Source organism: Oryzias latipes, chromosome 14, assembly GCF_053564925.1.
Source record: "Oryzias latipes strain Hd-rR chromosome 14, Olatipes_Hd-rR_3.1".
Taxonomy (NCBI): Eukaryota; Metazoa; Chordata; class Actinopteri; order Beloniformes; family Adrianichthyidae; genus Oryzias; species Oryzias latipes.
In genome coordinates this window covers 24,721,741-24,732,774 of record NC_136250.1, presented here as the reverse complement: position 1 = coordinate 24,732,774, position 11,034 = coordinate 24,721,741, and the positions used below count along the sequence as shown (strand labels likewise).

At 41.3% G+C, this 11,034-nt stretch overlaps 1 protein-coding gene across 1 annotated transcript; it reads right to left on the bottom strand.

Annotated features, from left to right (window-relative positions):
* Positions 1-229: 229 nt before the first annotated feature.
* Positions 230-1,198, bottom strand: LOC101158130 (olfactory receptor 52N2). Its single transcript, XM_004076739.4, has one exon. It carries the CDS (start codon positions 1,196-1,198, stop codon positions 254-256), a length of 945 nt encoding a protein of 314 aa, XP_004076787.2. The 3' UTR covers positions 230-253.
* Positions 1,199-11,034: the final 9,836 nt, after the last annotated feature.

Here is an 11,034-nt window from a genome sequence, read left to right as displayed (position 1 = left end):
CCTAAATATTTTTACTGTAGCCCATAATAAGCAGAAATACAGACGTATCTGTGTTTACATCCAGAAACAGTTTTTTCTTTCATTTATTCATCATTTCTATTTATTACAGTTATACTTTATTTTACAGCAAATATGATCATTTTGACACAAGTTTAATTGCCTTTTCACTGCTTTGATCAATAAAAGCTGCTTGAAAATAGGCATATTGTAAAAATAAATAGGATTTCACTTGTAACATTTATAACAGTTTGATTTAACACTCAAATGGGATTTTTCTGGAACAGCATTTTTCAGATAGAAACTTTTGGATCTCTCTGGACTGCACCCCATAGATGATGGGGTTTAAGCTGGGGGGCAACATAACGAAGAGGATGGCACTGAGTTTTCTGTATTCTGAGTACTGGGGGAAACGGTGCAGAACAATGATTGAAACGCCACTGATTGACATGATCAAATACACCACTAAGTGAGTGCTGCAGGTCTGTAGGGCCTTGTTGTTTAAACTCTTGCTCTTGCTGGTCAGACAGACCGCCGTGATCTTACTGTAGGTGAGGACTATGCTGCCGATGGATGAGGTTAGGAGGACCGCGGTGAAGGTGAGGCCGTAGATGTTGTTGATGACAGAGCTCTCACAGGACAGCTTAAACAGCGAAGCATTGTCACAGAATGGGTTCTCTATCAGAGTACGGCATCGGTTGAGTCGAATGGTCAGACCGAGCAGAACCGCTACCCAGACAAAGGGGACCCCCCACGCAAAGACCGTCAGTTTGATGATCATCCTGCTGGTCATGATGTTGGCGTATCGCAGAGGGTTACAGATGGCCACATACCTGTCGAAGGCCATGACCATGAGGACGGTGTGGGAGGTGGAGCCAAACATTTGAGTGGTAAAAGCCTGAACCACACACTCGTAATAACTGATGAGGCGCTCAGAGGGGGGCACCAACATGTCTGAGAGCAGCCGGGGCAAAATGTGAGTACAACCAACAATATCACTGACTGGCAGGTTACAAAACAACAAGTACATGGGTTGATGGAGGCTCTTGTCAATGGCAATAATAGCCAAGATGCCTAAGTTCAGTATCATGATGACAATATAGGAGAAGAAGAAGAGGAAGAAGGCATATTCTGTTGACTCCTTTGTCACCTTGAAGCCTTCTACCTGCAGAACGATGCTGTTGTAGGTAATGTTTTCCATCAGACTGAAAGAACAAAACAACAGAACTGATTAAAACATTTGCAAATGCATTTTTCAAATCTCTAACCACATTCAGAGCTCGTTATTGTTCAAAATGCTAAATAACAAACCTAGTGCTGCTGGAGGTGAGCAGGTACTGTTCTGCACCAGTGAGACTCGTATCTTTTGTAGATGTGGTTTCACCATCAGGGTTACCCTGACATCCTGGATGATGCAACGTCAAAACACCCAAGAGGTCACTCTCAAACTTTCATCCAAACACAAACGAAAGCTTTCAAAGTTTGAGCTTCACAGCAAACAACCATTTAGAACAACCTTCTAAAAGGAATACAGAGAGGATCCTTTATTCTTCTGAAAATTTCCTCTCCCTCCTCATGTGCCATTATTCTCTTTGAGGTATCAAAAGTATCTCAAGTACCTTGAGTGGGTGGAAAACAAAGCCTTTGTTGAATAAATGTTGCTGCAAAGTCAGCATAATCTTTACTGTGACCCCTAAAGACAAGAATCCCTGTATTGTGTCATTTATGCATTGTGCGATCTGTGGTTTGTTTGTGTGTCTGCAGACTCAGAAACTGTGTTTTCTGAGAGCTTCTGTGATTCATTGATCCTGCTGTGCTTAAAGAGCAGGGGGTCGCTGATCTTCACTCTGACATGAGCAGGATGTCACCTCATTAACCAACCCTCCATTACCACATCGACTCTGTTTCTCCTGTTTTTCCCTCCAACTGTGAATGCTCCTTCATGTTCTCCCACATGTTCCACCAAAAAATCCTCCTTCATGTTCTCCTTTATGCTCGTTTATGTCATCCTACATGTTCTCCTTCATGTTTCCCATTAAAGTTTTCTACCAGTTTTCCTTCATGCTTACTTTAATGTTCCCTTATTTGTTCTCCTACATGTTCTTTTTTATGTTCTCCTACATTTTCTTGTTCTCCCTCATGTTTTTCTTTTATTTTTCTACCTGTTCTCCTATATATGCACCAAAGTCATACTAGACGATGTTGCAGGCAGCAGAATGTTCTCCACAGTGTCTCCAGACACTGTCACGTCTGTCACGTGTTCAGTTTTGACCTGCTTTCATCTGTGAAGAACACAGGGCGCCAGTGGCGAATCTGCTAATCGTGGTTTTCTCCATCAAATGTAAAACGTCTTGCACGGTCTTGGGCTGTTAACACAACTACCACCTGGAGAATTTAGGGCCCTCTGAGCACCCTCATGGAGTCTGTTTCCAAGGAAAAGCGGAGCGGAGCACAGCTTGTGGCTTTTCATCACAGATATCATAATATTAAAACATCAATGAAACAATAACGAAAAGTGGAGTTCGGATTTTAACAATGGATTTGTGCTGAAAAACGAGACGCGTTCCAAGGGGTAAAAACTAAACTGCAGGAGGATCAAGTTTTCTTTTGACGTGCCAGTGACATGTCCGGAAAAGGAAGAAACACAAACTCCCACTGTGAACGCTGTTGAATATGTTAACAAGAAATAAAAGAACTACAAGCATGAGTATTTGCTTTAGAATCTGAAAATGGACTCCACAAGGCCCTTTCAGTAGCATCTGGTGGTAAGAAGCCTACTCTTACTACAAATGAGCGGAGGAACTATGTGTTAAGCCAAAGCAAAAAGACGACAAACAGATTTTTACCTCTATCGCAGTGTGAATTTATAGAACAAAGATAAATTGGATCAATTTAGAAGAATAGGTATCATAATTTTGACAACAAAGCACAGGCAGAGAGAAAATCTGTGCCAAACGTCAGGGTCAGAGATACGCTGCTCCTTGGAGATTGGGCTATCAGTGGAGAAAGCCACAGAAAAAAGCAAACTTTCTGCTGCACGAATGTTATTGTTCCAGTGATTACAGAACTCTTATCTCAAGTAAAAGAACAATCTGAACTTTTAAAAAAAGACTTCATAAAGTTATTTGAAGAGATTGGCTGAAGTCAATTGTCATTGTCAACTTCCATGCGGGAACCTCCCAAATGGATAAATAAAGTTGTCTATCTATCTATCTATCTATCTACCTATCTATCTATCTATCTATCTATCTATCTATCTATCTATCTATCTATCTATCTATCTATCTATCTATCTATCTATCTATCTATCTATCTATCTATCTATCTATCTATCTATCTATCTATCTATCTATCTATCTATCTATCTATCTATCTATCTATCTATCTATCTGTCTATCTGTCTGTCTATCTATCTATCTATCTATCTATCTGTCTGTCTGTCTGTCTGTCTGTCTGTCTGTCTGTCTGTCTGTCTGTCTGTCTGTCTGTCTGTCTGTCTGTCTGTCTGTCTGTCTGTCTGTCTGTCTGTCTGTCTATCTATCTATCTATCTATCTATCAGTGGACCTCTTCCTAACATTGATGGGATGTCACTCAATTTTAGCTGGCTGTCCAGAGAGTGTGCTTCCAGAGGACTCCATTACACTGAAAACTTTAAAAAGGAACCATTCATAGGAAAAGGCCCACACCTGAACAGAGGTGGAGCTAGAGAGTTAGTGAAGAACCTCCTCCACGCTCTGAGGCAGAGAGCCCAGGCCCGTGAAAAGACAATAAGGAAAGACCAAGCCAGTGTTCCAAGAACCACAGCACCATGTCATGAACAAATACCTCCACCACCATCGGTCAAGGACTCAACTGCAGCAGCACAACAACAACCTCCAGCTAAGGACTCAACTGCGGCAGCGCTACAACTAAATCACCATCATCTCCACTGTCCCTGGGGCTTTCATTACAGGCCTTGGATCCATCTGTGGCCCCAACAACAAGTTGCAGCAGAAAGTCTTGTGTCTTGGTCGCAACAGTAAACAAATTAACAAACCCTCCAGCTTAGCTGCCATTGGAACTGGTTTGCACAGGGCATTTAAAAAAGCTATAAACCCCACAACACAAATGACTACCCAACAGCCACCTAGTCACTCTAAGATGGCTCACTTTATACGTGACTGACAAAACAAAAGATTATCACCTGTCTGAGTTTGTCTACATGCTGCCTTGATGAGTTACCCACTAGATTTCTAAAGTCTTTACTGAACACCCTTTTTGTTCAACCTCTACATGGTGCCACTAGGTCAGTTAATTTGCAGTAATAACATATCTTATCACAACTATGCAGACGATAATAAGATCTATGTGTCACTGACTGCAGGTGAATATGGGCCAGTGGATTCACTCAGTTGCTGCATCCAACAGATCAGTGCTTGGATGCAAAACAACTTTCTCCAGCTAAACTCAGACAAGGCTGAAGTCATCGTCTTTGATCCACAGAAACAAAGAGAAAGGGTCAACAGCTACCTTCACTCTCCAGGTCTCAAACCTTCATATCAAGTGAGAAACCTAGGGGTAATCATGGACTCAGACCTGAACTTTAACAGCCATATCATGTCAGTAACATCAGCAGCATTTTACCATCTAAAAAACATTGCCAAAATCAAAAACATTGTGTTAAAGTCAGACCGGTAGATACTTATTCATGCATATGTCTCCAGTAAGTTAGATTCCTGTAATGGCCTGCTCACTGGCCTCCCCAATCGAGCTGTAAAGCAGCTTCAGTAAATCCAGAACGCTGCTGTTCGAGTCCTGACTAGAACCAGGAGGTACCATTACATCAGTCCTGTGCTCAGGTCTCTGCACTGGCTTCCTGTGGCTCAAAGAATAGACTTCAAAGGAGCTCTGCTTGTTTACAAGTCTCTCCATGGCCTTGCACCAAAGTACATCTCTGACATGTTAGTGCCAATTGAACCATCTTGGACTCTGAGAACCTCAGGGTCCGGCCTCCTGCGGGTGCCCAGGGCATGGGCTAAACAAGGGGAATCAGTGTATCAATCTTATCAGTGGTTATCTTATATTCGCTTACATGTTTACGCATTCTTCCAATTGTTCTCTCTCTTATTGGTTGAATGCTGTAAAGCATTCAACCCTTTGTTTTCCTGTTTCTCTTTATTTATTTATTTATTTATTTATGGTATCTTCCGCCGTTTTTTGGCACCTAACTCCTCCTACAGTTTTTATCCAATTTTAACCATTAGACTATTAAAACGTTCAGCTCTTTCAGCTTATTCCAGCTATGACTTTTGGTTTTTCAAATCCTTGTACTTTTTAAGATATTCCAGGTTGTCCAGGATTTTTTCCCCCATAGAAATACATAGGAAACCCCCCCACCACCCCCTGCAGAAGCTCGCCGGTTCAAGACCCGGCTCATCAGCTTTTACAAAAATATATATATTTTTAGTTTGCTTTTCTTTTTAATTTTATTTATGGTCAACTTTGATTATTTCTTAATTTAAACCTTTTTCCCCCCACAAATTATCACCGTTTAGACCAGGGGTCGGGAACCCTCGCGATCCATAACTGGCTCTTTTGATGGCCACATGATCTGGGTCGTAGACAAAGGGTTTTTCCGGAGCGTTTCACCGGAGCGTGTCAGCGTGTTCTGTCGGTCGAGTTGTAAGAACGAGATGTCGAGACCTGCTCAGTTAACAAGATCCATCATTTATTTTCTTCTTCCGTTTTGGAATGACAGTCTATAATAACACCACACAGCGGTGACTGTGTCGCCGGCGACAAGCGGAGCTGGCAAGCCAACAAAAGTGGCAAGAAATGAAAAAGCTGACACGCAGACCACTTGATCGTCAAAACTTGAAACGCGCTTCCTGTCACACTGTCACAGGAAGCAGACAAAGCAGAGAGCTACTTTGTCTGCAGTTTTCTTGTGACCCACATTATTTCAAGAGAGGATCATGCGGTGCGAAGCGATGCCCTCCTGTACCGCGCGATCCGAGGCACGGGGCTTTTCGCAGCGCATCCGCGGCGGATCGCGCGGTGCCGGCGGCTTTCCACCGCTTAATGCGCTGCAAAAAGCCCCACGCCGCTGATGGCTGGGTGTTTGCACGGCGTTACCGCTCGGCAGCCCCCGGTCCTTTCTTAAAATAATGTGGGTCACAACAGAACTGCGGTCAAGCCAGCCATCATTCACATACCACACACTGCAGCGTGTGAGTATTGCTGTACTGACAATGTTTGGCTCTACGTCTGCACGTGAGCAGTATTTCTCACATCTAAAGAACATTAAGACTAACCTACGATCACGTTTAACGGGTGGAAGTCTCAACACCTGCATGAACCTTAAACTCACCATGTAGGTATGGTGTCAAATTAATGCCTAAACTATTTGGCATTAAAACTGTAAAACCAGGAATCAAAACCCCAAATCTGCGAATCAAATTCTGAAATCGTCTTTTGAGTTGAGCTTTTATTACGGATGAACCAGATTACAAGACCATGAGCAAAACCATGCAGCACCAGAAGTCGCATAAGAAATACTTATCATTAATAGCAACAGCATCACAATCATATTAAGAAATAATCCACAGATGTTTTGTACTTTAAAATTGTTGAAATTACATAAAATTCACACATTCATTTAAACATATTGTATGGCTCTCATGTAATTACATTTAAAAATGTATGGTGTTCATGGCTCTCTCAGCCAAAAAGAATCCCGACCTAAAGAGCCTAAGGAGCCTAAATAAAAGAGTTTGTTCGTCATCATTTTTTTGTCCATTCAGCCCTGTTTTGAGCTAATTCAGCTTTCATTCAGCAGTACAGCATTCAACCCTGCATTTTCTTCTGGAAATGCAGACTTTCTAGTTTAGTTCTACTTTCCTTCATGTTGTCCTCTATTTTCTTCATTGTCTGAGACATTGTTAAATGAAATTTTCCGTTAGTTTTCTGTGTTTATTCCTGCGCTTGTACTCCTTTATTTTCTCTTACATTTTATCTTGATGTTCTCGTTCATGTTTCCCCACATTTTCTACAGACTCTTCTGTGTTCTTAAACATGTTATCTTTTATGCTCTCCTTTTTGTGCGTTTTTGCTTTCCTGTGTGTAGTTTTCCTTTGTGTTCTACGTGTTCTCCAACTTCTCCTTTATGGGATCTGTCCTTCCAGAGAGAGGGTAATGAGGTCATCTGAGGTTGCTCTGGGTCGCTGAGGTGAAGTGTCCTGAGGCCTCTGAGCACCCAGGAGCTTAGGTGACCAGCAGGCTAACAGAATTAAAATGTGTTGTGTAACCTTCAAGAAGTGTTGGACAGGGATGTCCTCAGTCTCTAAGGAGGCTGCTTGGTGCTCTCTGAGCCTCCGTCCAGTTCCAGTTCATCCTGAATTCTTCAGGGCTGAGGGAAATGAAGCATAAATGAAAGAGTCTGAAAAGTTTTGATTTCAGGCTTACATCATGAGTTGTAGAAGTTTCCTACTGCGAGCCAAAACAAAAGATACAGAGACTGTGATTGTCACACTAAGCTCCTCTCTGCTTTGACACTCAGGTAAGAGTCTGCAGACCCCAGGAGTTTTCGTTACAACCTCCTTATTCCCAGTCCTCCTAAAACGCAACCATCTATATCCTCACGGACTAATTACCATCAGAAACTGTTGATCAGTGTTTGTCAGGAGAATCCCTTAATTGTAGCCACATCTGAAAAAAATTACCACTACTTTGCCGCTGCTGGAACAACAGAGATGCACAGTGATGAAACAAAGGTCCTTGTGAGGGGGCAACACCGTCCCCTGAGCTTCCAGAACATGAGGATTCCAAACACCATGTTGAAACGTTCATAGACTTTAGTTGTTTATGTTCATGCGCAAGAGTTTCTACACTTTTTCTTAAAACGTCTCTGTAACATATAACTAAAAACACCTTAGAAAAAGGATGCTTTTTTCACTAGATTTGAAAAAAAAAGAAAGAGGTCTGAAGTGTATTTATTGTCCGCTGTGAATGGTTACATGTACTAGGTACTGGTGTTGTATCACCCAAAATGCAGGAGACTAGGCTTGGTGACAGAAACTGAAACATTTTATAAAAAAACTGAACAAAACAACAAAACAATGGGAGCAACAAAAAGGGTGAAAGCAGAACAGAGCAGAGCAGATGACCTAACAAGGAAGAATTGAAAACCAGAAGAGACTCTTTACAGATCCCATAATGCAGCGCTTCAGCTGCCCTGGTAAACACTAGACTTCACGATGCCGAAGAGAATTCTGATTCTTTTGATTCTGAAAACAAAGCCTTTAAAAACACATTAAAGGCAGAATAAATGTTTCTGAGATTACTGGGAAACCCGTTTGTTTCATTTGTGGGAATGTGGCTGAAATGCAATATCAGACAAACATCAAACACACACTTTGCTGAGCACACTGAGTTTACACGGCGCTTTGGTAACTTTGAATGCCGTCGATGTTGAAACTGTGCAGATTCAGATGCAGCTGAGTGAGCTGCAGGGTTTTGGCACACTGAAGGAAAAGTATATGGTGGCCGAGAACCACCATTGCAGCAAAAAAAGAATAGCAACTGCAAAAAAACAAACAAAAAAAACGGAGATGCAAAGAATAAAAAAAATTAGCAAAAAGAAAAAAGAAATGCAAACAAGAAAAGCTACATTGGAAGTGAATCGGAGATTTTCCGGTGACACCTCTCTGCTAGCAGCCCGTGGGCTTGTGGGGCTTGCTCGCTTGTTACACCGGCAGACATAGATCCACTGCGGGATGAGAAGCTGCCGGCTCAGGCATTCTCTGCTCACCCCCTGTCCAAAAATGTGTTTCTGAGCTTGATCCCGAGGCCCCGTGTGGGAGGAGCTTCCAACTAATGTTTTTAGCCCGATGTTATTTACAATGCATGGAAGACACAGGTGGTGTTGAGATATCAGGTTAATTCATTATGAAGAGTTCTACAAAAACATCAGCAATCACTTCTGCATTCAGGGTTCATGGGATCGTCCAAAGATTCTACCGGTACCGGCCGTTTCAGTCACGCTCCAAGAGCTGTCTGTATGTCAGCCGCTTCTACTGTGTTTCTCTGTGTCTCTGTGACCCACTTTGAAGGCTCACTGTTCCGTATTAACCCAAGAGGGGAAAACAAAAATAAAATTAGGGGACCTTTTTTATTTTTATTATTGTGGCAATGAAAATAAGTTATTAAGTTGTTGTTGTTTTTTCCCATTAACGAGAAGTGTTCTCTTCCAGCTGTAAATGCGAACAGGGCAGCAGACGGCTGCCAAGGGAACGTTGCTTTCATTTTCTTCCTTAACCCCTGTGCTATCTTAGATGACCCCACCATAGTGGGTCTAGATGACCCAACTCCCAATGTTAAAGTGCCTAGGATAGCACAAGGGTAAAAAAAATGATCCCAAAGATTCCTGCAATCATCTGGCTCCATCTCCTGTTCACATAGGAAACTGCAGGTTCTGCAGGTCAGCACTGCTGAAAAAAGCAGAAAAAGTCGTCCCACCAAGCTTAGGTGGCATGTGGAGCTCTTGAGGCTGTTGACAGATACCAGCACTTTAACATTTTAACACCAGAGATGTCGCTGGTGACATTTAAACAACACACACTCTTTGACCTACCGTAACTTTTCAACCATTTACATGATCAATGTCAATCAGCTGATTCTGAAGCGGAGAAAACCAGCTTTGCACCTTACTGTTAAATAACTCATTATTTATTTACTATAACTTTTTAAAGTGACAATTACAGCTGCATAGAAAACATATATTTGCTTGTTATTTTAGCATAGATCCTTTTACATTTGATTCTGTCAAGTTAGGTTATATGGACAGTGTTTAAGTCCTAGTGTATAGTTGCCCAATCCGATATTTCAAGTCAGATTCCCCCTAAATATGAATAAATACACACCCCTTTTATTTTTTATTCTAAGAAATTAAAAACTTTTATGCTCTCACAGGCTTTGAGTTTGACACATGTGCCATCGAAAAAGAAACCATAGAGGTTTATTCTATGTTATTTGCAGGCGATGTTGTCCTCTTGACCTTCAGATTGTGGTGAAGCGGATTGCGGCCGATTGTGAAGAGGCTGGTTTGAGGATCAGCACCACAAAGTTTGAGGCCGTGGTTCTTTACCAGAGGAAGGTTGTTTTTACTCTATTGGTGTGTGGAGAACTTCTGTCCGAGGTGGAAAAGTTTAAGTCTTTTGGGATCTTGTGCACGAGGATGAGGGAAGATCAGAACGTGAGATCTACAGGCAGATTGGTGTGGGGTGTACTTTCATGCATGATTTATTTTCTTCATTAATTTTCAGGAGCTTGTAGCCTGAGGTGAACATAATTATACATAGATAAGGATTTCATTTGCAGCAACCTAAAAAAAAGGAGGACTGAAATGCCAAATATCCACAGGTTGGTTTTTTATTCTTCACTATAAAGATGTCACACATGGATCATGAAGAAGACTCATCTCATCTGATTTCTAACAACAAGCTGCAAAAAACAGGTTTTCTTTTTTGTTTTTCAGTCAAATTTCTTTAATTTGAACAAAAAACCTTTGAAGTAAGAAAATTCAGGCGCTGCTTTTTATTATTTTCTCTTCATCTGTCTCTCAGTGTTTTCCTTCTTTAAAAATGTTGTTTCTCCACTTTTTTCTTCTTCTTTCTTTTGCATGCAGAGGTTTGAAATAATTAGTGAGAATCACTTATTGTCGGCATGATCATAGGTGTAATTTGTGGCTTTGATCAGAATAAATTCAGTACTAAGTAGTAACTTTTTGCTGAAACTTACAGTTTCTTCCAAAATGGAGAGAAAAGTCAGATTTCACCTGCAGTGAAGCCCAACCCTGCATTCGATGAAATGATAAAGTTTGGATCTAGACTTTGATTACCGGTAATTTAGATCCGATCATGGTTTTACATTTTTCAAAATCAAGATTAGTCTTTTAAAAAGGAAAACGTTAAAAGTCTTTCTAAAAGTAAAAAAATAAAAGTTACAAAGTTGAATTACAATGTTAGCATTTGTGCAAATGAGTGAATCTGACACCAGAA

Excerpts from the sequence above, each read along its gene's own strand:
- LOC101158130 (XM_004076739.4), bottom strand. The coding sequence starts at position 1,198 with ATGGAAAACATTACCTACAACAGCATCGTTCTGCAGGTAGAAGGCTTC.